Here is a 25,554-nt window from a genome sequence, read left to right on the forward strand (position 1 = left end):
AAACAGTTTGGCACATAAGGCCATGTACAAGGCTTCTTGTCATTGGCACGTGTAGAACAATGCTTTTCACTCGTAAGTCAATGTGCTTTTAGAATGCAAGCAAGGGATTAAAAGGACCAAATATTGAAACTTTTTAAGAACACCTGGAGATGTAGGGGTTTATGACTACTTATGCTGGACCTTGGTGGATAGTATCCTGTGTTTGAAATAGAAGATAAAACATTGACTAGTCCAAAAAAAAATCACCATGCCATTGCATTTTATTAACATTTTATGAAATCTGATCCTGCATTGGTAGGTTTTAGAGTTACACCGCCTTTGCAATAATTAAAATGCTCATGAAGAAGACCATAATAAAAAAGACCCACATGAAGAATCGATCCATCACCTTGGCCACTTTCTTCCACTCTATCCCCTTGGCACTAATGGATTTCTGTTCTCGGTACCAGTTAGTTATATATTCAATGTTGCTTGCCAGTGATCTGTAATGTGCACAGTGGTTACAAAACGGATGATCATTGAGCTTAGCTTGGATGTCAATGTCACAAACAAAGTCTGTTCTTATGGAAAGTGGGCGCTTCAATGTGTCATAGACCTCCTGTTCCTTCTCATAATCATTGTAGGAATGAACACTGTCCTGAGAAACGGTGTCACAATCGTCCTGTGGTGTGGTGCAGTTCTCACCAACGTCATACACAAAAAATATCTTCGACATATAGTCAAGTATGATGACCCTGGCCCAGTTAGGGATGGGCTTTGCTTCTGCTCCACATAGATGTATATTCATGATGATGATTGTCAGAGCTGTAGATGCCGTGATCATGGTCATGGTAGCTATATAATATTTACCTAAAACAGATGAAGAAAGACCTTATTCCACATTTATATGAACATTATTTAGAATACAATTATCCAAATTCAAAACATAAACTAAAAAAATCTAACTAAAAGATTGTTCAATGTGACACCAAAACCTGCCATCAAGTACACAGGTCCTATCGTAAAATAGAGTAACCCTTGGCCGATGTGGCACAGTGAAGGTAGGTCAAGATGAAGAGTCCTCCAGCCGTGTTCCAGATAAAATGGTAAGCTTTATTCAACAAGTTTAAATGGCAGACTTACTAAAGTATATGCAAAATTTTATATTCTTTTTATACGCATTTCAGACTGCAGCTCTGTCCTTATCCATGGATAATGAATAAGGACTGAGCTGCAGTCTGAAATGCGTAGAAAAAGAATATAAAATTTTGCATATTCTTGAGGAAGTCTACCATTTAAACTTGTTGAATAAAGCTTACCATTTTATCTGGAACACGGCTGGAGGACTCTTCATCCTGCACAGGTTCTATCATATGGTAATAATGGCAATTTAGCAGTAGTGGTTCTGATTCAGCAAACTTTTCTTTATTCTCAAGTATGATAGTTCTGATAAAAGATGAGCAAGTGACAGCAGCAATGAGACAGGTGAACCCTGTTTCCAAAATTAGCAGAATGCTCAGAGTTGGGATCCATGACATTTATTGCATATTCCGTGGATTCAGTTGAGAATTTCCCTTTTAGTTCTGAAGATTGTATTATACTAATGGCTATATTTATATCCAGTTGATTGCAACAAGTTCTTGGGTAAAACTCCAATAAAAACAGTGATGATTTTAATGATACCTAGAACTTACCTATCAACGGCACACTTTCAGAAGGAGGCATGCTTTCTGCTACCATTAATTGAAAGACAGTGAGAGCCAATAAAACGGTCACTCCCAAAGAAACTTTTTCCCCTGAATCTGCAGGAAGATAGAAACCTAGCGGAGCCAAGAAAGATATCATGACACAGGGTATTAACAAGTTGAAAATGTAAAAGGAAGATCTTCTTTTAAGGATCAAAGTGAAGGTGACATCAGGGTAAGGCTCTGAGCAGCACCCATAAGTGATGACGTTCCTCACTGCTGGCATACCCTGCATTTCCCATTCCACATTTTCTACAAAGTCCGAGAGATCCCCAGTGTCCATAGCATTTATAAGGTCCACCTGATTTCCATTGTAGGTCCACGAACCGAAGGTAAGGTTACATTGCTGGTCGTCAAAGGGGAAATATGAGACGTCCACAACACAGGAGCTTTTGGTTATGGCAGGAGAATCCCATGTGATTTTTCCATCATACCGGAGGACGACATTTGTATTTACTGGTTCAGCAAACTCATCATCTGCCCTGTTTTTAAGAAAGCAATAAAAGACAAGTCCGTAATTCTATGGTCTTGGATCTCCCAGTGTACATTAGTTTCAAGACTGAATTTGGAAACCTGTATATCAAGGATGATTTCTACTGGATTTGGAGCATAGGTGGCAACTATTGGCAATGTACTGTACCATCATATGTGTGTTTGGAGATAGACAAGTGAGAAGATGCACACAGTTATTGCCTAACAGAGTGTCTGCAAGCGAACATCGCCATCTGCTGGTTAAAGATGATAGAGAAAAGAAAAGCAGAAATAATTAAATTGGCAGGAACTCAAGAGTAAGGTGCATGTTCCTTTGGGGAAGAGATTGGAGGAGATGCTGGGTCAGGTGACAGCTGTAACGCAATTAATAATTATGAAAGGCCTGGGAGGCCCAAGAAGGGTAGGAGTCGGCATCTGGACCTGTAGCAGGAGGGTCATGTGAGCAGCGGAGTTGGCCTATAGCCTCCATTGCGAGAGACCAGACCCAAGTAAAGGAATCAAGAGGTCAGACCCAAGTGAAGATCCGAGAGAGACCAGACCTGAGTGAAGACTCAAGAGAGAGACCAGACCAGAGTGAAGACCTAAGAGAAAGACCAGACCAGAGCAAAGACCCGAGAGAGATCAGACCCGAGCGAAGACCTGAGAGAGACCAGACCCGAGTGAAGACTCAAGATAAACCAGAGCCAATAGGGCTGTGCCGAGTGAGCAAAGTGAGGGCCAAGGGAATAGGCCACAGCAGAGGGATGTTCGCTTCCAGTGTAGACGTACAGTACAAAGTGGGGACTGGGGCCATGCTTCAGGGAACGAAGGCTGCCCGCATGCAGAGTAACCCACCAATCCAATCTGGGACTTGCAGCTTAGCAGGTAGTTTTATCGATGTTAGTGCCTGTGTGACGTTCCTAAAGAGTGACGACGGTGAAAGTGAAAGTGACTCCCTTTTAACAAGGGTATTAAGACTAAAACCTCACTGACAATAACAGTTGTTTAATAATAATAGAATGATAGTGTGTCTACAGCATTGTGTCAATATCCGATTCATCTGAATTTACTGTATTCTTCTTGTAACATAACTTGTTTCATTTTTCACAATTTGCGCTATCCTCTGATATTGGGTCAAATGCACCCCTTTAATTGTATTAATCGAATAAAGGGCTGTTGGTTTAAGTACCACTGTCTCCTCATTGTCTGCGCTGTTGCATCCATGTACCTGTTATCATGTGAACACAGCTATGGATTTAATTATGACCATGGAAGTATCTGAATGTAATTTATATTCAGCTTATGATTTCATAATAGAATACTTTAAAATAATTTTGTTTCCCAGGTATGATAGAACACTATCTGAGAGGCTCTATCTACTCCCTTATATGTCCGATTTAGTATATAACTGTATTCTTCATAAATGGCAAAGCATCCTTTCTTATAACTCCGCATTGTACCATTCTTCTGGAAATGTAGGAATAAATTGAAAACTGGATGCTACCATTCTTCTTGGCGAAAATCCATATATCTACACACCTTGCTACTGTACAATGAATGATGACAGTGTCACACTGTAAGACAAGAAGAATGATTATGACTAGGTGTCAATTTAGTGATACATTTCCAGGTGGAATAACAGAGGAAAGACACAATGTAAATTTCTCCCATTTACAAAACAGATATGTGACAATTGCTGACTAGATTATTACTATAGAGCACTTTATAAGACCACAAAAGGAAGCTGCATTCATCTAGATCAGAAATAAAAAAAAGACTCATCTTGGTTGTCCACTTACTTATTGTACAAGACTATGTCTGGTCTCCATACCATGTTGCTCGGAATACGAATTGAATCCAGACCATCATATTCATCTTTGTCCCATGTCAGGTAGGCGTCATACCAGCTCTGCCTAATCCATATGTACGCTGTTAATATCTGGTTCCTTTCATCCTAGAAGGTCAATAAAAAAGAAATATTTAAAAGACTTAAAGCATATGTATCACCAGATTTGAGAGTACAAATTGCATAAATTAATAAATATCTCTTAGGGCACACGATCAGCAATTGCTGCGGATTGGACGCAGCGCACTTGTGCTGCATGCAATCCACAGCAGCCAGATGTTACAGCATAGTGGATGGGATTTCAAGAAATCCCATGCCCACAATGCGTCTCTGTGCACCTGCGGATCACCCGCGGACACGGACATGCGATGCGTCTTTCCAGACCGCAGCATGTCAATTTCTATCGTCTCCGCAAGAGAAATATCAGTGCAATGTATAGGATGTGGTGAATCCGCATGGTTCAATGAACACATGCGGATTCACCTGCGTGCAGAGCTTTGGACGCAGCATACATTTTTTTCCTTGGACAGACTCTGTCCGAGGAAATAATCGGACTTGTGCACAGGCCCATAAAATAACATTGAAATCCTATTAACCGGCCATAAAATATATGGTCCGTAACCCCTATAAGACTAACAACACCAACAAAAGTTCACTTTGGGAATAAGAGGTGAAACATGAAGGGAGAAAGGACCCCCTTATTATAAATAATTGCCTCTATTATCCTGTAGATAATCCCAAACTGACACAAAAGGGGTTTGAATCAAAAATATATAAATTTTATTACGCAATATAAATTTTATTACACAATAGCGACAAAAAAAGTGTAAAAACGGATAGGGAGGGGAGAGGACAGCTAGAGAAGGCAGGGTAAGAAGAAGACACCCTGCTCAGAGACTAACATCCCTTAAGGCAGCTTACAATATATAACAGATGTAAATATAGGCTGTCGGCTAGATAATACGATGATAGAAAATCCTGGCAAAAAAAAGATCCGGCATACCTATATTTGCTTCCTATCACCCCACACACCCTTATACTATTCTTTTCTTGTGCTGGCGTGTCTCCGCTCCGGCGGCGTCGTGGGCTGGACGCGTTGCCGCGGCAACGGAGGGGATACTCCGTCCCCTTCCTTGTCGCGTATGGCGTGTCATGCCCGCGTCATCGCCGGGGGCGGGGCCTCGCCACGCGAATGTTTCTGATTGGCACAATCACATATATAAGGTGTCTCTCCCTTCTGCATGATAGCCACGCCTCCTGATGAAGCCATTTCCGGGTGAAACGCGCGTCGAGGCTGCCAGGCATCCCTAGCATCTTACCCCACGCTGCCCTAGACTCTACCAATAATGACTCAAGGTAATGGAAACCATATAATTCTACTGACTGACTTGATGATATGGACATTTTCAAAGTGTTATCTCTGAACCTATAATCTACTATTGCCGGTCATATATGCTACATGTTGCATTTCCATATTATCATTGTTAGATTTGACATTACCTGGCATGTTTTTTGCCAGGATTTTCTATCACCATAAAATAACATTGGTCTGGGTGCGATCTGATGTTTTGTTGGATTGCACTTGGACCGATAATTCGGTCGTCGGCACCTGACCTAACCCACATCTGTTATCAGGTCTAGTTCAGGATCATGTTATGGGGGCTTCCCCACATGGGAAGCATTTTTTGGAGTCTTAAGGCCCCGTCACACTTAGCGACGCTGCAACGATCCCGACAACGATACGACCTGTCAGGGATCGTTGCTGCGTCGCTATGTGGTCGCTGGTGAGCTGTCAATCAGGCAGGCTCACCAACAATCAGGGGAGCAGCGACATCGTGGAAAGAATCTTTCCACGATGTCCTGCTCCTGGTTACGAGCCTGCTGAAGCAGCAGCAGGCTGGTAACTATGGTAAACATCGGGTTACTAGGGGCACACGCGCTCCTAGTAACCCGTTGTTTATCATGATTACCACTCTGCTACAGTGAGCGGGAGGTTACCGCTCACTTTAGCAGCTCGTAACCATGATAAACAATGGGTTACTAGGTGCGCGTGTCTCACTTACGCTCGTCTGTGGCTGAAAAAACGCATGTACAATCCGCATGCGTTTTTCTCTGCCAGGGGAGATGCAGAAACGTTCAGGAAAAATCCGGAGCATTTCTGCATCGTGGGCACTTAGCCTTAGACTTTATTCACCCAACAGTCTTTTTAAACAATATTTCATCAGTCTTTGTATGTCAAAAGCAGGAGTGTCTAAAAACACAAAACAGGTGTCAATCTTTCAGTTATAGTTGTTCCCTGTAAGGGCACCACGTCTGTGGATTTCAGTCTGATCTGGAACCGCAATGCATTTGATGCACCCCCTGGGCCTGTGTTGTGCAGGGGACACCCGGAGCCGGATCGCTGGGGGTTGTAGTCTCCGTGGCGCTGACCCGGTCCGTGCCCAGGGCGGTCAATTCAGTGGCAGTCTGAGTGTGATAACAAATGTCCGACTACGCCACCCGTGGATTGCGATCAGTGGGGACCGCCGCTGCGCTGCAGACCGCTGAGGCTGATGTTGTATGCGCAGCCAAGTATGGGATAACTCCCCACGGGAGAAGTATTGCCTCAGGGCAGCTTAGTGTAGATGATGGGAGTGATGGTGTGAGCGTCCCAGTACTGATGGTGCTGGTGCGGCGATGAAACACAGAGACGTGTGGTTGCAGTTTCCAATGCTTTACTCACAGTTGTTATTCGTGTCAATCCTGCAGGCGATGACTGCCCAAGCCGTGCTGCGTCCACCAGGCAAGGGGCTCGACCAACTCCCAGGCAATTCCAGAGCGTGGCACAGGGCTCCCTTCTCTTCCCTTCTCTGGCCGTCCTCACCAGTGACCCACCTTTGTCCAGCTCCCTCGGGCCTTCTCTTGGCGAAACCTATCTCCGGTTTCCCTGACCCTATGTGGTATGCTTTCCTGGTGGATGTAGTGAGGGGTCGCACCAAGATGTGGTCACAACCTCCGGTCTTTGGCTGAGGAATCTGTTGCCTCCACCAATTTGGGTTCCGGTACCCTGCTCTGCCAACCCTTCACCCGCAATCTCCTGGGCCTATGGGGTTCCTTCTTCTCTCGTGTCTCTGGGCCTTTCTTAATGTTCTGTTCCTTGTTTCCTTTCTCTTCTGTTCCTGTTCTCTCTGCTGTTTCTTGCCTCTACTCCAGGCCCGCCTCATGGAGCTGGGCCCAGACTGAGCCACAGCTCCCTGTCAGCCCTCTCTGGCTGAACTCCTCTCTGAACTGAACCGAACTCACTACTCTAAGATGGTGCCCACCTTTTATACCTCCCTCTAACACCCGAGCCCAGGTGACTAGCAACCAATGGGCTCCTACCTATGCCAAGAGACCCACCCCTATCTGCTCCTACACCACTGGGTTTTCCTCCCCCTCCCCACTCCAGCCAGGGACAGATACTGTCGTGCCTGCACTTCTGTCTAGTGGGAGCACCGTTGAGCTGTCCCTCAGAAATGGGGTGAGTGTGCTGCATGCAGCAAACGAGTCCTGGTCCACACTCCATCCTTACCCGGGAGTGGAATATCACACCTCTGGTTTGAGGTGCAATACCCCTGTAGCAGCCGAGCCCTCGGGGTGCTACACATTGACTGGCCGCTGGTCTCTCGACTCGAGCGAGACCGCTTCATATATTTCTAAAAGGCTGTCACATTCGGGTCAGAAGAGGCGCGTCCATGCATTAGCGGTCCACGCTCAGACCAAGTTGCATTGACATCTGCTTAGGCCCCAAATTCCACTCCTGGTTCTGGCATATAAACACTGATACAAAATACTGACCAAATACTGACATGTAAATAAGCCCTTATGTTGGGGAGCAGCACAGGGAGCATTGATTATAGAACCTCTGTAATGCTATAATTATGTGATCTTCAGTATACATCAATCTCGATAAACAAACTACACATGTAGAGCAACCTATAGCATTTGGGGGATCTTTCAGTAGATTGATGGACCCCATATTGGAAGTGGAATCACACATGAGCTTTTGCTGAAACACACAACCGACAACATGGACCATAAATTGACAATTGTTAGTAAGATACATACCACATCTTTGATCTGAGACAGTGTAATCTGAAGTGTAACATTTAACGCTCTGTCCGTATCTTCCACTGGTCTCAGTGCATTAGAATACTCTACAAATAAGTCTCGAAACAACATCTGAGCGTATTTTCCTTTTGCTGTTTCTACCCCTTAAAAATACAAGAATAGGACAAAATATGTTATTTAATTCTTTTTTTCTACATTTTTCTTTTTTTCCCAATCTCCACCTGTTCTGGGCTTATATCTGTGTTTTTGGAGTGATTTCTGTTGGTGGTGTATGTTTTTTAAAGGACATCGTCTCTCTTGTCAATGGACTATGTCTGTTATTGAAGCACTCAGGTGGCTAAACTGAAGTACTGAGCACAACTGTAGATAAGAGTGGCGCTATTTCAAGAAAGAAAAAATAGACCTTTCATTATTAATCTCATAAACCCCTTTAACAATAATGGATCCTTCTGTGCTTGCTGCCCATGTTGTAAAAGTGATATAGAGATGTACGCTGCTTTCACATGTTGCAGCCGAGGTGCATTTCATTGCCACAATCGCAGCATGTTTTGTTGAGGTTTTAAAAAAATCCTAAAAACTGTGCTGCACGTGAAGGCAACCTTAAAGCCCATTCAGATGCGCTAATAATTGGGTATAGTAACTTTTTTTCTGATCATCAGTTTGTCTAATCACGCCCACAATCAGTATGAATAAATGAGAAAAATGACTGATGATGTGAATGGATCTTTCATGTTGGTATTAACCCCTTCACCCCCAAGCCTGTTTTCACCTTCATGATCAGGCCAATTGTTTCAATTTTGACCAGTGTCACTTTATGCAGTATTAACTCTGGAACGCTTCAATGTATCCCAGTTATTCTGAGAATGTTTTTTCATGGCATATTGTCCTTCATGATAGTGGTAAAATTTGTTCGATATAACTTGCATTTATTTGTGAAAATATCGGAAATTTGGCAAAAAATTTCATATTTTCGCAATTTTCAAACTTTTAATTTTTATGCCCTTAAATCAGAGAGATATGTCACGCAAAATAGTTAATAAACAACATTTTTCACATGTCTACTTTACATCAACATAATTTTTGAAACATAATTGTTTTTTTTGTTAGGAAGTTAGAAGCGTTAAAAGTTGATCAGCACCATTTTTTAGGGACCACATCACGTTTGAGGTAACTTTTAGGGGCCTATATAACAGAAAATACCCAAACGTGACACCATTCTAAAGACTGAACCCAACAAACTGCTCAAAACCACATTCAAGAAGTTTATTAACCCTTTAACCCCTTTACCCCCGAAGGCTGTTTGCACGTTAATGACCAGGCCAATTTTTACAATTCTGACCACTGTCACTTTATGAAGTAATTACTCTGGAACGCTTCAAGGGATCCCACTGATTCTGAGATCGTTTTTTCGTGACATATTTTACTTCATGATTGTGGTAAAATTTATTTGACATGACTTGCGTTTATTTATGGAAAAATCGGAAATTTCGTGAAAATTTTTAAAAATTTTGCAATTTTAAAAATTTTCATTTTCATGACCTTAAATCAGAGAGCTATGTCACACAAAATAGTTAATAAATAACATTTCCCACATGTCTACTTTACATCAGCACAATTTTGGAACCAAAATAATTTTTTGTTAGGAAGTTATAAGGGTTAAAAGTTGACCAGTGATTTCTCATTTTTCCAACAAAATTTCCAAAACCATTTTTTTAGGGACCACATCACATTTGAAGTGGCTTTGAGGGGCCTTTATGACAGAAAATACCCAAAAGTGACACCATTCTAAAAACTGCACCCCTCAAGGTGCTCAAAACCACATTCAAGAAGGTCATTAACCCTTCAGGTGCTTCACAGGAATTTTTAGAATGTGGAAGAAAACAATGAACATTTAAGTTTTTTTCACAAAAACGTTAATTTAGACCCAATTTTTTTTTATTTTCGAAGGGATAACAGGAAAAAATGGACCCCAGAATTTGTTGTGCAATTTCTCCTGAGCACGCCGATACCCCATATGTGGGAGAAAATCACTGTTTGGGTGCACGGCAGGGCTCTACAATCTGCATTAACCATAGAGGTTTTGTCACCTCCCTATAAAAGCAATAGAAAATGATCAAAATGTTATATGCACTGTATTCGAGAGGGGTATTATCAAAAACATATGCTCACCACAAGAAAAAGCCCTCACAAAGCTCCATCGACAGAAACATAAAAATGTTACGGGTCTCAGGTGTCTGAAAGGGGGCCATGAACAACTACATAACGAGTAAAGTAGTTAATAGAGATTTCCAGTGAAGATCAGTTGATGACTTAGAGATCGGTGAGGGTACGGCAACACTGGTTGGCAAAACAGGGCACTTGTTAGAATGGAGCAGAAGTGCGCATGCTCAGCTGACACTCCATTTATCCTCTCTGGTACTGTCGTGGACTGTGCTTGGTTTTTTCCAGCAGCCGAATAGAGAGAAAACATACAGCCAAGGATACCCCAAATTGGTTTCAGAGAAAGAAACTAAAGCTGCCAGAATGGCCCAGCCAATCACCCGACCTGAATCCAATAGAAAATTTATGGAAGAACGAAAGCTCAGAGTTCATAGAAGGAGCCCACGGGACCTTCAGGATTTAAGAGTGTTTGTGTGGAAGAATGAGCCAAAATCACACCTGAGCAATGTATGCGACTAGTTTCTCCATACAGTAGGTGTCTTGAAGCTGTCATCACAAACAAAGGCTTTTGTACGAAGTATTAAATAAATTTCAATAAGCGTGTTCAATACTTTTTTTCCCTGTGTCATTTCTCATTATTACATATAACTTAATTTATGGACATCTATAGTTTGATTTCTTTGCCTGTGTGGATTGGATGGGTTTTTACCGACATCTGGTGAGAATTTCATGTCAATAGCACCTTTAGAAATATACACTGCTCAAAAAAATAAAGGGAACATTCAAATAACACATCCTAGATCTGAATGAATGAAATATTCTCATTGAATACTTTGTTCTGTACAAAGTTGAATGTGCTGACAACAAAATCACACAAAAATCATCAATGGAAATCAAATTTATTAACCAATGGAGGCCTGGATTTGGAGTCACCCCCAAAATTAAAGTGGAAAAACACACTACAGGCTGATCCAACTTTGATGTAATGTCCTTAAAACAAGTCAAAATGAGGCTCAGTATTGTGTGTGACCTCCACGTGCCTGTATGACCTCCCTACAATGCCTGGACATGCTCCTGATGAGGTTGCGGATGGTCTCCTGTGGGATCTCCTCCCAGACCTGGACTAAAGCATCCGCCAACTCCTGGACAGTCTGTGGTCCAACGTGACGTTGGTGGATGGAGCGAGACATGATGTCCCAGATGTGCTCAATCGGATTCAGGTCTCGGGAATGGGCGGGCCAGTCCATAGCTTCAATGCCTTCATCTTGCAGGAACTGCTGACACACTCCAGCCACATGAGGTCTGGTCTGGCATTGTCCTGCATTAGGAGGAACCCAGGGCCAACCGCACCAGCATATGGTCTCACAAGGGGTCTGAGGATCTCATCGCGGTACCTAATGGCAGTTAGGCTACCTCTGGAGAGCACATGGAGGGCTGTGCGGCCCTCCAAAGAAATGCCACCCCACACCATTACTGACCCACTGCCAAATCGGTCATGCTGAAGGATGTTGCAGGCAGCAGATCGCTCTCCACGGCGTCTCCAGACTCTGTCAATTCTGTCACATGTGCTCAGTGTGAACCTGCTTTCATCTGTGTAGAGCACAGGGTGCCAGTGGCGACTTTGCCAATCCTGGTGTTCTGTGGCAAATTCCAAGCGTCCTGCATGGTGTTGGGCTGTGAGCACAAGCCCCTATCTGTGGACGTCGGGCCCTCATACCACCCTCATGGAGTCGGTTTCTAACCGTTTGTGCAGACACATGCACATTTGTGGCCTGCTAGAGGTCATTTTGCAGGGCTCTGGCAGTGCTCCTCCTGTTCCTCCTTGCACAAAGGCGGAGGTACGGCCCCCTCCACGTCTCCTGGTGTACTGCCCTGTCTCCTGGTAGTGCCTCCAGCCTCTGGACACTACGCTGACAGACACAGCAAACCTTCTTGCCACAGCTTGCATTGATGTGCCATCCTGGATGAGCTGCACTACCTGAGCAACTTCTGTGGGTTGTAGAGTCCGTCTCATGCTACCACGAGTGTGAAAGCACAACCAACATTCAAAAGTGACCAAAACATCAGCCAGAAAGCATTGGTACTGAGATGTGGTCTGTGGTCCCCACCTGCAGAACCACTCCTTTATTGAGGGTGTCTTGATAATTGCCAATAATTTCCATCTATTGTTTATTCCATTTGCACAACAGCATGTGAAATTGATTGTCAATCAGTGTTGCTTCCTAAGTAGACAGTTTGATTTCACAGAAGTTTGATGTACTTGGAGTTATATTCTGTTGTTTAAGTGTTCCCTTTATTTTTTTGAGCAGTGTGTATATATATATATATATATATATATATATATATATATATATATATATATATATATATATATATATATATATATATACTGTATGTTCATAGCAAATAGCTTCTAAGCGATTAGAATTTGCAAATGGACATCACCGAATCTGTCAAGATGCAATTTTACAAAATAGTGCAGATTTTACAGTGTAATTCAAATCGCTTAGAAGCTATTTGCTGTGAATTGACCCCAGGGCATAATAGACATAAATTATGGTAACCTCACTGCTTACTTGTTGCGTTGTTCCCACAGCCTGCAGTCCGGTCCTTCACGCCTCTTTGTTTCCCCTTCCCTGACCGCATGCATTTTTGTGGCGCCCTGCTGCGCATTGGTTCCACATATCCTAGAGGGGAGCATGGATGGATTCCTCCACAAGAGGCCCTCATAGCATTCACACACCTCCACCTTCCACCTCAGACCACCAGAGGGAGCCCGTTAGGGATATAAAAAGGGAAGGTGGATCTAGGCAGCTCAGTCTGAAGTCTGGGATCTACAGTCTGGAGTCTACAGTCAGTCTGTCTAAGTCTGTGAGAAAGTCCAGTTTAGCCCAGACTCAGGGAGCTCAGGTTAGTGAGCCCAAGGCGTGCCGACGCCATAAGAGCGGTGAAGAGTAGCAAGGCCTACTGCCAGTGTGAAGCCTAGTGAGAGCCCCGAGCGTGGCCGAAGGCGAGTGGAGTAAGCGAGCTACATACGGGGCAGAGGAGCTTAGCCAGCTCACCCCAAGACCATATACCAGACACCGGGTCCGTGTCTGCAAGGATCTCTAGGACCAGCAGAAACAACCAGAACCCCTGGCGAACTACATGTCCCAGGAACACCAGAAGCTGACCGTTATCCCAGGGTCAGGAATCACAGAGGCCCAAGAGACCAGGGAGTGTGATCTCCAACCAAAGGCCCTACCACCAGGTCAGCAGGTGCCAGACAGAGACCAAGTTAGGCCTAGCTCCAGGCAGGTCATAAACTTACCAGGAAAAGGCAAGAAACAGGAGGCCCCACACCCGCTCACTGGGGAGAGTCCTGAAATGCACCCTTCACCCTACAGTGCCCTGGATCGTGCCTGAAAACACCACCAGTAAAGGTACTGAAGTGAACTCCGGTGTGCATGCCTATTCTTCTACCCTTCCTCTGACCCAGCTGGGTCCTCTCTGTCCTGCATCTCTCCTGCTTACGCAGCCCTGAGGCCCCGCTCCACCTGTGGGGAGCCGCACTAACTAAGCTGCCTGACCACCGGCCTCAGAGGACTGTCGCAGCGCTGGTGATCCTCACCAGACACCACGGGTGGCGTCACGAACAATTCCCCTTTCCCATACACCTTCCCCCCTTTCCTTGCTTTTAAGAGTGACCCCAGGGTACGGGCCCGGGAGCCGACCACCGCGACATCCCCCAAGGTCAGGCAACAACAAGGCCCGGGCGCCGAGTCGTCCCCATCCCCTGGGCGCGTCATCTCTTCCTGGCGTCACAAACAGGATTCCGTGCCCGCTGTAACGACGGAGTGTTGTGCCCGTTGCCACCGGGTACTGTGCACCTTTAATCATAAACTGTGTATTTTAACTGTGGCGAAGATTGCCACCATTTTTGTGTCGCTGAGCGGGAAAAAGGGCGTAACCGCGGGAAAACTATGAGGCGTACCTGCTGAAGCGTGCGAAGCCCCGGACACGCCCCACGCCTCGACGTCAAACCAGGAAGCCCCAGGTACTGGAAGGAGCCCCGTTGAATGCTCTGACGTAGGACGCAAGCGACACAAGGTCCTGAAGGAAGACCGTCACCTGCGGAGCTGCTGCCTACCGGAAGAAAAGAAAAGAAGGTAGGCCACGGTTCGCTAGGGGGGCGCCAGAATGTCCAAAGAACAGCACAACGCCGAAGTACCGGTTAACCACCCTGATGTTCAACCCGCGCTCGGCGCCGAGCAGGCCGAAGCAGCCGCTCCACCAGCAGGGCTTGTAACCCCTGTCATACCCATGGCCCTACCGTACATCCCTGGAGCGAAGTGGCTCCCCCAGTGCAGCGGCAAACCAGATACCCTGTCTGGATTTAAAAGGAAAATATGTGGTATACTGGACATGTACTCTATGACAGGCAAGCAAAGAGCCACTGTTGTATTGGGACAATTGACTGGTGCTGCGGAGCGAGAAGTAGAAACCTGGTCGGCCGCAGACCAGGAGTCAGTGTCCGCAATCTTTAAAAAGTTACAGACTGTCTTTGAGAATCGTACTGAGACAGACCTCCGGATGAGGTTCTACAACTGCTCTCAGCAACCGGAGGACAGTGTTCGGGACTATGCCTGGCGTTTACAAGGGGCCCTGCGAGCTCTGAAACAGGTTAGTCCAACCAGCATCAATGATGAAAATAGAATGCTGAAGGAACAGTTTATCCGGGGACTGAGGTCTCAAGAGGAGAGCAGGACTGTGCGTTGGTGGTCCCTGGATCATCCAGATGCCACCTTTGACACCCTTAAGGACATGGCTATAAAAGGACTGCAGCCCCTGGAAACAACTGCTATCCAATGTTACCAGGGTGGGGCCACCCCAGTGCCTGCAGTATCCACCTTTTCCCCGGTGGCTGCTGAAGCCAAGGTTCCAGCAACGTCCCCTAGTGAGCTGGACAGCCTGCGCTCTGAAGTGCGTCAGTTGAGCAAAACCCTGACCACTGTACTGAATGCCCTGCGGCTGCGGACGGAGCCCGAGGCAGAAGGAAGGGTCCTGCTAGCCGACAGCCCTGAGGATGTCCCCTGGATGAGAAGGAGGAGGAGGACAACGCCACCCCCTGGGAGGACCAGCGACCAACGCCCCCCGCCGAGGGCCCTGTCTGCCACCGCTGCCACAAGACAGGTCACGCCGTCCAGAGCTGTCCTTTAAACGAGCGAACCCTGGGGCCGAGGGCCGACACCCTGGAGTAGACCCCTCAGGCCCATCAAACTGGTACAGCAGGTTCGTGGGAGGAAGACCTTTCCTGTCCATCATGCTGGACGGCATCGCGACACCTGCTCTGCTGGACACAGGATCTCAGGTAACCATCATGCCTGATGTGCTCTACAAAAGGTTCTGGTCCATAGACGAACTTCAACCACCAGATCCAAATCTTTCCGTGTATGCCTCAAACGGCCTCCCCCTTAACCTAGTCATGGTTAAGGATGTGGCAGTAAAGGTAGGAAGAGTGGAACTGAAGGACCAGGGACTAATTGTAGTAGAGACTAATCCTGATGATACAGACTTGTATATGGTACTTGGCACAAATATTGTTAGTAACTGTTTGGGAGAAGTGTTGTTCTTGCTCCAAGAGATAGCTGACACTGCCAGACCAGGGCAGAGAAGGGCGCTCCAGAAAGAGATCCGAGCCCTTATGTACCAGCAACAGATAAAGCTAACAGGCGGTGAAATTGGTAATGTACGGGTGACAGACCCGGTACCCATCATGATTCCCCCGATGAGTGAAATGCTGATTTGGTGTAGAGCATCAATAGCTCTCAAAGGACGGAGCTACCAGGCGGTAGTAGAGCCCCTTAGCTCAGAACATAGACCTACACTCTTAACTGCCAGAGGGGTGGTGGATGTACGCAATGGGAGGGTGCCCGTACGCCTCCTAAACTATGGGGAGGACGAGATTAGATTACCACGCTATGCCACTGTTGCCAAATTGTACACAGTAGATAACTACTCCATACACACGGCGGAGTCCTTAACCTCACCAGACGAAGTTGAGGATAATGACTCGGGAACCCAGGTGGAGGATTGGTGTCAACAGCTCCATGTTGGGACAGACACCACTCCTGTCCATCAGAAACAGGGGGTACACCAGGTGGTTCAGGAATACGCGCTGGTATTCAGTAAGCACCCACTTGACTTTGGGAGGATTAAAGGGGTACAACACCATATCCCCACAGGTGACCATCCACCCATCAAAGAACGTTACAGGCCTATACCACCAACACATTACCAGAAGGCGAAGGAGATGTTGCACGACATGAAGAAGGCAGGGGTAGTAAGGGATAGTTGTAGTCCCTGGGCAGCTCCTCTAGTCAGGAAAAAGGACGGAAGCATGAGAATGTGTGTAGATTACAGACAAGTAAATCGCATTACACATAAAGATGCATACCCTTTACCACGTATAGAGGAATCCCTGGCTGCCTTAAAGTCTGCAAATTACTTCTCCACCCTTGACCTCACTAGTGGGTACTGGCAAGTAGCTGTTGCTGAGGAGGATCGGGAGAAGACGGCCTTCACTACCCCGATGGGACTCTGCGAGTTCAACAGTATGCCGTTTGGACTCTGCAACGCCCCCGGAACGTTCCAGAGATTGATGGAGTGCTGCCTGGGACACCGCAACTTCGAGACTGTACTGCTATACCTGGACGATGTGATAGTGTACTCCAAAACGTATGAGGACCACTTGAAGCACCTGGCGGAGGTATTTGGGTCGCTGTCCCAGTATGGGATGAAGCTGAAGCCCTCAAAGTGCCACCTGCTCAAGCGAAAGGTACAGTACCTGGGGCATATCGTTAGTCCAGAGGGAGTAGCAGCAGACCCGGAGAAGGTCACTGCCATCCAGAAATGTCCGGAGCCGAAGAGCCTCAAGGAGGTACGTCAGTTCCTGGGACTAGTCGGGTATTACCGAAGGTTTGTGAAGGACTATACCAAGAAAGCGGCGCCTCTGCAAGACCTTCTGGTAGGACAGTCCCCCAGAGGCAGAAATCCCCCGTTCCAGTGGGGTAAGGAGCAAGCTGAATCCTTTAAGGTGATGAAGGAGATCCTGACTGGCGAAGAGATCCTAGCCTACCCTGACTACAGCCAACCGTTCCTGCTGTACACTGATGCCAGCAATGAAGGATTAGGAGCTGTACTGAGTCAGAAGCAGGATGGCCGAGAGAAGGTGATCGCCTATGCAAGCAGGAAGCTCCGCCCGACCGAGAGGAACCCAGAGAACTATAGCAGCTTTAAGTTGGAGTTCCTGGCCCTGGTCTGGGCCATCACTGAACGGTTCAAGCACTACCTGGCCTCCAGTAAGCTCACTGCCTTCACTGATAATAACCCCTTGACTCATCTAGAAACAGCCAAGTTAGGAGCCATGGAGCAACGATGGATGGCTCGGCTGTCAAATTACCAATTAACTATTAAGTACCGGGCGGGCCGCAAGAACGCCAACGCCGATGCCCTGTCCAGGATGCCTCACCAGTCGGACACTGAAGAAGAAGTGGATGACCTGGAGGAGATTGAACTACCTGCCTTTCATCGGAATGGAATGGTCCACGAGCAACGAGCCGCCAGGAGGTATCGCGGTAAGACGTTAAACCCCCTACCTCACCACAGCTGGAAGGAGACCCAGGACAGCGACCCAGTTGTCAGCCGTATCGAAGAGCTGATAACCCAAGAAGGTTCCTCCCTGGAGAACGACGCGTCTCTACAAGCTAAGCAGCTGTGGAATGAGAAGAGCCGGCTGTTCATCTATAGAGAGAAGCTGTGCCGGAGGTACGTCAACCCAAAAACCCATGAGATGGTATGGCAGATAGTGGTGCCCAAGACGGACATCCAGATGGTGTTGGAGGCCTACTACGATCAAGCAGGGCACTTTCGCTGGAAGAAGCTAGAAACCCCGCTGAAGTGTCGGTTTTATTGGGTAGGAATGCGCAGTTCCATTGAGAGGTGGTGCCAGAATTGTGGACCCTGTAGCCTCAGAAGAAAAGACTACAGCAGCCAGAAGGCACCCCTGCAACCCATCAAGACAACTCGTCCCTTGGAGATCGTGGCCCTGGATCATGTCAAGCTGTCACCCAGCAGGTCAGGATATTCCTATGCCCTGACCATGGTGGATCACTACTCCCGGTTCCTTGTGGTCGCCCCCGTCAAGGATCTGACGACAGAGACAGCAGTGAGGGCGTTTCAGGCGTACTTCGGCAGGCCCCATGGATACCCGGAGCAGGTGCTGACGGCTCAAAGCCCAGCATTTGAAGCCGAACTGTTCAAGGAGTTCTGCCATCTGTACGGGTGTAAAAAGATCCGGACTACACCGTACCACCCCCAAACCAACGGTCTCTGTGAAAAGATGAATAACATTGTCATCGAATTGAACAGGTAGGAGTCGCTATTAGGCTGGTCACTTAGCAGCAGCGAATTAAGGAACACAAACCACTATGTGTCAGTGGGTAAGGGTAGCAATACAGACAGTTATAATTTGCGCTTGTGTAGTGAAACTGACTCAAGGTTTGAGTTATAAAATTAGTCTTTATTAAGGTATTTGTAAAAAGGTTAAAATATAGTATATAAAAAAGGGTATATAAAATTTATGTATGAAATTTTTCTTAGGAGTAGGGATTCAGTACACCCTAGGGTGTATGACGGAAGGGTATTCCTTGGGATATAGTGTTATTTGGTCTGGTTAGAAGAGGATCTTTGGTTTGACTCAGAAGTTGAGGACCTGTAAAGACAGGAGAAGTAGGTAGTTTTGATTTGAGTAGAGGAGGTCCTTATGAAATCAGAGTTTGATATGGGTTAAAAATTCACCTGGTTTGTCGAGATTATTTGGTATGGGAAGGCTGTGTCGTCTTTGGAAATCCTGGAGCCGGTCCCTGTGGTCCAGTATAGGGTTAGTATCTCGTATGGTTTAGGATCACTAGTGTATAGTGAAAAACTTTAGTACCTGTATAGGGTGGTGGTAGTCCTAGTTGGGACTGTTGGGTCGGTGGTAGGGATTTAACCCGCTCAGTAACCTTGCTTCGTTGGTAGTTGTGCCTGTGGAGGATAGCAAGGTGGGTGAGGAGGCAGGTTATGCAATAGCTGGGTGTGCAGGTAGGGAAATTGGAGGGTATGTTGCAAGTTACCTTATTTTCGGCGTATCAGGGTAGGTAGTGCCTTGATCGGTTTCTGGCATAAAGGGGTCAGGTGTCTTTTTAACCGCAGTGTCCCCACAGTCCTTGGGTGCTGCTTCAAATCTACCTATGGTTAGAGGTAAAGAGTATGATTTAGGTAGAGTTGTGGGCCCAGGAGGGGCTAGTGGTATCTAATTTTGGTTAGTGGTATTACCTGGAGTAATTTGGTGGAGTCCTGGTGGTGCACTGATTGTTCTTTATGGTCCGGTATGTGCCTGGTAGGGCACAGTGATAGGTAGCGGAGCTTGGGTATTGTGGTAGTCGCCCCTACCTTGATACAGTGCGTTGTTCTGAGGGGAAACAGATTGGTGGTCAGTGGGTAGTCTGACTGTAGTGCCCCGGGGAGGCAGCAAAGCGCGCGGTTTACTTACAGTTGTTGATGGTCTTACGTGGGTGCAGAAAGGAGCGGTCGTCCCAGGGTGTGTTGGATGTCCAGTGAGGCGGGCGGGTGGTTCCTGTGTCCGGAGCGAGAGCGGAGTCCCGGCCGGTGACTGCCGCTGTCTTGCGTAGTTCCGGATGTGGAGAGTACGTGCTTCCTGCAGAAAGCGCGCGAGGACCTGTGTGACGTGGCAGCGCGTGACACACGAGGTACGGAGGCCTGTTAGCGCTTTCAGGGCTGGGATAGGACGCTTCCAACGCGTTTCGAAAGTCTCGGCTTTCTTCCTCAGGGATAGTCCCCCCCAGCGATGTGGTGCCCTTATATACCCTGATGGGGTATAGTCCTATTGGGTGCCTGTCAGTCATATGTATATTTGTCAATCAGTGAATGCAAACAGCTCAATTTCACTGTTGAGCCCTCTAGGTTTGAGAGTGTTTAGTTGAAAAATCCATTTGCTCTCTATTCTGGACATTGTTTTAATAAAGTCACCCGATCTCCAATGCATTGGTACGGTTTGGATACCTGTGACTTGGGTCCCGTTAATGCGTCCATTGTGCGTCCCTGGAGAAGGACGCGTCTCTACAAGCCAAGCAGCTGTGGAATGAGAAGAGCCGGCTGTTCATCTATAGAGAGAAGCTGTGCCGGAGGTACGTCAACCCCAAAACCCATGAGATGGTATGGCAGATAGTGGCGCCCAAGACGGACATCCAGATGGTGTTGGAGGCCTACCACGATCAAGCAGGGCACTTTGGCTGGAAGAAGCTAGAAACCCTGCTGAAGTGTTTGTTTTATTGGGTTGGAATGCGCAGTTCCATTGAGAGGTGGTGCCGGAATTGTGGACCCTGTAGCCTCAGAAGAAAAGACTACAGCAGCCAGAAGGCACCCCTGCAACCCATCAAGACAACTCGTCCCTTGGAGATCGAGGCCCTGGATCATGTCAAGCTGTCACCCAGCAGGTCAGGATATTCCTATGCCCTGACCATGATGGATCACTACTCCAGGTTCCTGGTGGTCGCCCCCGTCAAGGATCTGACGGCAGAGACAGCAGCGAGGACATTTCAGGCATACTTCTGCAGGCCCCATGGATACCCGGAGCAGGTGCTGATGGATCAAGGCCCAGCATTTGAAGCCGAACTGTTCAAGGAGTTCTGCCATCTGTACGGATGTAAAAAGATCTGGACTACACCGTACCACCCCCAAACCAAAGGTCTCTGTGAAAAGATGAATAACATCGTCATCGACCTGCTGAAGACCTTACCACTAGAGGAGAGAAATCAGTGGCCAGACCTACTACCTGACCTGGTAGATCTGTACAACCACATACCTGTGAGTTCCACCAATTGTACTCTGGCATATCTCATGCGAGCAAGACCCGGGAAGTTGCCCATGGACCTGGAGCTTGGTGTAGTAGAACCAGAAGCAGATATGTCCACTGAGGACTGGGACACGACCAGACAGGAGCGGTACAGAAGAGTACAGGCCTGTGTCGAAGACAGTCTCACTTGGGTAAGGGACAAGCAGGAAGCCCACTACAATAAAAGTGCGCCCGCAGAACCCTTCACACCAGGAGAAGTGGTGTTAAAGAGGAAAAGGAGAAACCACAAACTTGATGACCAGTGGGAGAGAGAACCCTACACTGTGTTAAATTCAAGATTTGATAACAAGAAGACCTGTTTGATTAGCAAAGACGGAGGAATAACGACTGCAACGGTATCTAGAGACCATCTGAAGTTGTGTCCAGACCTGCTAAAACCTCAAGAAGAAGTGCCTCTCACCATACCGGAGGAGCCTATAGAAGCAGTACTCCATACTGACTTAGGAGATTTCCCGGCAGATTGGCCTCAACTAGGAGGAGCAGTAATAATACCTGTGATCCACTTCTTTCAACAGCCAGAAGACCCTCCACAGCAAGTAGAATCTGTAAGTGCTTCAGAAGAGCCTGCTCAAGAAGAATCCCCGGAAGAAGGATCCCCGGTTGGAGCAGAGCAAAAAGGCCCAGCCAATGGTATACTTGCCAGTCCCGTAGGGAGGTTAAGGCAACCCTGCAGTTCCCCAACACTTAGAACAGACAGAATGGGAGGTAGTGCAAATACTAGTGCCTCACGCATCCCAGTACCACGTAGGTCGACATGTAGCACACGAGGTCAGACCCCTGTCAGATACAGAGAGTAAAGAAAGAAACTCTGACAGTGTAGATAGTTGCCCCTGGGGTATTATATTGGGTATTTTTATGTATGTATTTATTAACTTGTGTTTTGCCTTATAATGGACAATTTAAGTGATATGGACACTTCACTTTTTGCCTCTAGTTACCCGTCCGGGTACATAAAGAACTTTGTGGCTGAGGACTATGTGCAGCCCAAAAACTGCTTCTTGTAAATAATTTCACTCCCTGGAGTGCCCCTTTAGGTGACCTCAGAAGCAAAACCTGTCTGGGTAGCACTAATGGAGGTCCAACTCAGGATCGCCATGCCCTGCGGCCACCCCAGGGCCTACGTGGAGGGTTTGCTTTGGACAGGTCCCTCAAGCTACCAAGTACTCTACCCTGTGAGATGGACATCCTGTCGGGGAACCTCACCGGAAGAGACTTGAATTCTGGGGTTGCTTATTGAATTGTATGTATCTATTTATTATTTATAATGTTTTATATGTAACGTTTAAGCCAAGTGCCTCCCATGAAGGGAAGAGTTATTGTTGTTATAAAAAGTACTTCAGTCCGGGAGTACTGAGCTTTGCTAGGGGAGAATGTGGCGCCCTGCAGCGCATTGGTGCCACAGATCCTAGAGGGGTGCATGGACGGATTCCTCCACAAGAGGCCCTCATAGCATTCACACACCTCCACTTTCCACCTCAGACCACGAGATGGAGCCCGTTAGGGATATAAAAAGGGAAGGTGGAGCTAGGCAGCTCAGTCTGAAGTCTGGGATCTACAGTCTGGAGTCTACAGTCAGTCTGTCTAAGTCTGTGAGAAAGTCCAGTTCAGCCCAGACTCAGGGAGCTCAGGTTAGTGAGCCCAAGGCGTGCCGACGCCATAAGAGCGGTGAAGAGTAGCAAGGCCTACTGCCAGTGTGAAGCCTAGTGAGAGCCCCGAGCGTGGCCGAAGGCGAGTGGAGTAAGCGAGCTACATATGGGGCAGAGGAGCTTAGCCAGCTCACCCCAAGACCATATACCGGACACCGGGTCCGTGTCTGCAAGGATCTCTAGGACCAGCAGAAACAACCGGAACCCCTGGTGAACTACATGTCCCAGGAACACCAGAAGCTGACCATTATCCCAGGGTCAGGAATCACAGAGGCCCAAGAGACCAGGGAGTGTGATCTCCAACCAAAGGCCCTACCACCAGGTCAGCAGGTGCCAGACAGAGACCAAGTTAGGCCTAGCTCCAGGCAGGTCATAAACTTACCAGGAAAAGGCAAGAAACAGGAGGCCCCAAACCCGCTAACTGGGGAGAGTCCTGAAATGCACCGTTCACCCTACAATGCCCTGGATCGTGCCTGAAAACACCCCAGTAAAGGTACTGAAGTGAACTCCGGTGTGCGTGCCTATTCTTCTACCCTTCCTCTGACCCAGCTGGGTCCTCTCTGTCCTGCATCTCTCCTCCTTACGCTGCCCTGAGGCCCCGCTCCATCTGTGGGGAGCCGCACCAACTAAGCTGCCTGACCACCGGCCCCCCCCCCCGCCTGCTCAGGGTCCCTGCTCACCCATGTGCGCTGGGTGCTGACGCTGAACCTGGTTATGAGGCGTAGTCAGTTGCTATAGGAATGTATATTAGTCACAAAAAGTGCACGTCAGACACCTGGTCAAGCTAGAAGTCCAGGCCTAGAATGCAGAAGGTTGAAGCTGATGTGAAATGCAAAAAGAAGAGGTGCAGCTGACCAGGTTGTGGGGGCGGTGGGACAAGTAAGTGGTGAGGTGAGTATTATAATTTTTTTTTTTATCTTCATACCTTCATACCAGACTTTTATGATTGGTCAAAATGCCAGCTGCAGTTTATCGTCATATTGCTGAATTTGTGCCGAAGAAATTAAAAAAAATCCATATTCTGGAAAAAAATAATTTTAAAATTTTTATAAAAATGTAAAATTTTTTTACATTTTTATAAAATTTGAGGAGAATTCATTCCCATAAATTTGCTCATCTCTAGTGGCAAGGATTTTTCTGGACGTCCTCTAATAACTGTTTGAAAAATATTACATGCTAAATATTCTATCACACCATGTAACAAATCCAACTCGCGTGGCCCCCATGATTGCTAGAACAAGGGGTCCCTGTGATCCCCTTCTCCTCACTACACAACTATGGTAAATGGGAGCAATGTTTGAGCAGTGCAGTTGGACCACATCAACTCAAAGGGGTAAGCCAACATCTAAAATAAAACTGTAAAAAAAGTAAAAGTGAGTTAAAAAAAAAGAGAGACAATACTCTCCACTGGCAATGTAGCATTGATACTCTCCAACTTTTATTACAAACAGTCCGTGCATGACAATCAGTAGCTGCAGCAGTCACGTGCCCCATTTAGCACTGCGCCATGATGCTAGTAGTATGGCACAACGTGTTGACCGCTTGTAAACAAAACTGGTAGAAACATTAGAGTTGAATCGGCAGAAGTAAGAAGAGGTAAGTAGAGTTCTTTTTCTACGTTATCAAATTTACAGCTTTTGATTTTTTAGAAGTTGGATTACTCCTTTACGACATCCAATGGATAGGTGCTAAATATTTTATGGCTGTATGGTAAGTTTGCTGCGTAGAAGAGTTCTAGATAATTGATCTTACCTTTCAGATCCAGGACTGCGGAGATGAGCCATGTTAACTTGCAAAGGATAGCTGAAGCAGTCTTCATATTGAATATTCAGGTTTCTGCAATGCCGGTATTTCCTAGTGTGTTCATTGACTTCTTCGCGCAATGTTATTCCAAGTAATAAACATCTTCATATAGAGATCCATTCCTCTTATTGCAGTAGTGATACAGCCTAGTACATAAATGTGGTGAACCAGGAAGACATCCAGCGTCTTGTGACTGAGAGTAACTGATACTGGAAAAGATCAACCAGCTTACAAATGTGATCTGAGAGTCACGGCTCAGTGACCCACCGTCTTCTCCCATTTCACCCGGTTCAGTGAGACGGTGTACCATTGCGAAGGCAACATGTTTTTTTTTAATTGCTAATAAAGAATGCATTAAGCTCAGCAGCAAAAATGGAGGTTTTCATGCAACTTTCTGGTTGTTCCTCTAGTTCTACATCTGATGCTATCACATTCACAGGTGATGCAAAGTGAGAAAGCATGAGAATATAAAAAGGAAGATTGAGTTTATATAGGGCCCCAATGTAGTCTTCTCATATGGAACAAAGTTACCTTTAGGGTTCTACTAGGCTCCAGGGCCTAGGTGCAACAGGAACCTCTGCATGCATTATAGTTATGCCTCTGATCCTGGTAATTTCAGGACTGTATGTAAGTATTTCAAAGGGTTGTCCAGGCATTTAGTATAATCTGTGTGTGTACCTACAGTCATGGCCAAAAGTATTGAGAATGAGACAAATAGTAATTTTTCCAAAGTTTACTGCTTCATTTTTTGTAATGGCAATTTGCATATACTCCTGAATGTCAAAGAGTGATCAGCTTAACAGCAATTACTGTACTTGCAAAGTCAATATTTGCCCAGAAAATGAACTTTAACCTCCA

At 46.6% G+C, this 25,554-nt stretch overlaps 1 protein-coding gene across 1 annotated transcript; it reads right to left on the reverse strand.

Moving 5' to 3' along the window:
* Nucleotides 1-307: 307 nt before the first annotated feature.
* CHRNA9 (cholinergic receptor nicotinic alpha 9 subunit) lies at nucleotides 308-24,898 on the reverse strand. Its single transcript, XM_073657021.1, has 5 exons — nucleotides 24,646-24,898; nucleotides 8,128-8,273; nucleotides 3,995-4,149; nucleotides 1,674-2,206; nucleotides 308-849 (listed from the first exon to the last, which is right to left on the reverse strand). The coding sequence occupies exons 1-5, from the start codon at nucleotides 24,710-24,712 to the stop codon at nucleotides 308-310; spliced, it is 1,443 nt and encodes a 480-aa protein (XP_073513122.1). The 5' UTR covers nucleotides 24,713-24,898.
* Nucleotides 24,899-25,554: the final 656 nt, after the last annotated feature.

The sequence above is a fragment of the Phyllobates terribilis genome, unplaced genomic scaffold, assembly GCF_046119375.1.
Source record: "Phyllobates terribilis strain yellow unplaced genomic scaffold, ASM4611937v1 Scaffold_1__5_contigs__length_1240528914, whole genome shotgun sequence".
Lineage (NCBI taxonomy): Eukaryota > Metazoa > Chordata > Amphibia > Anura > Dendrobatidae > Phyllobates > Phyllobates terribilis.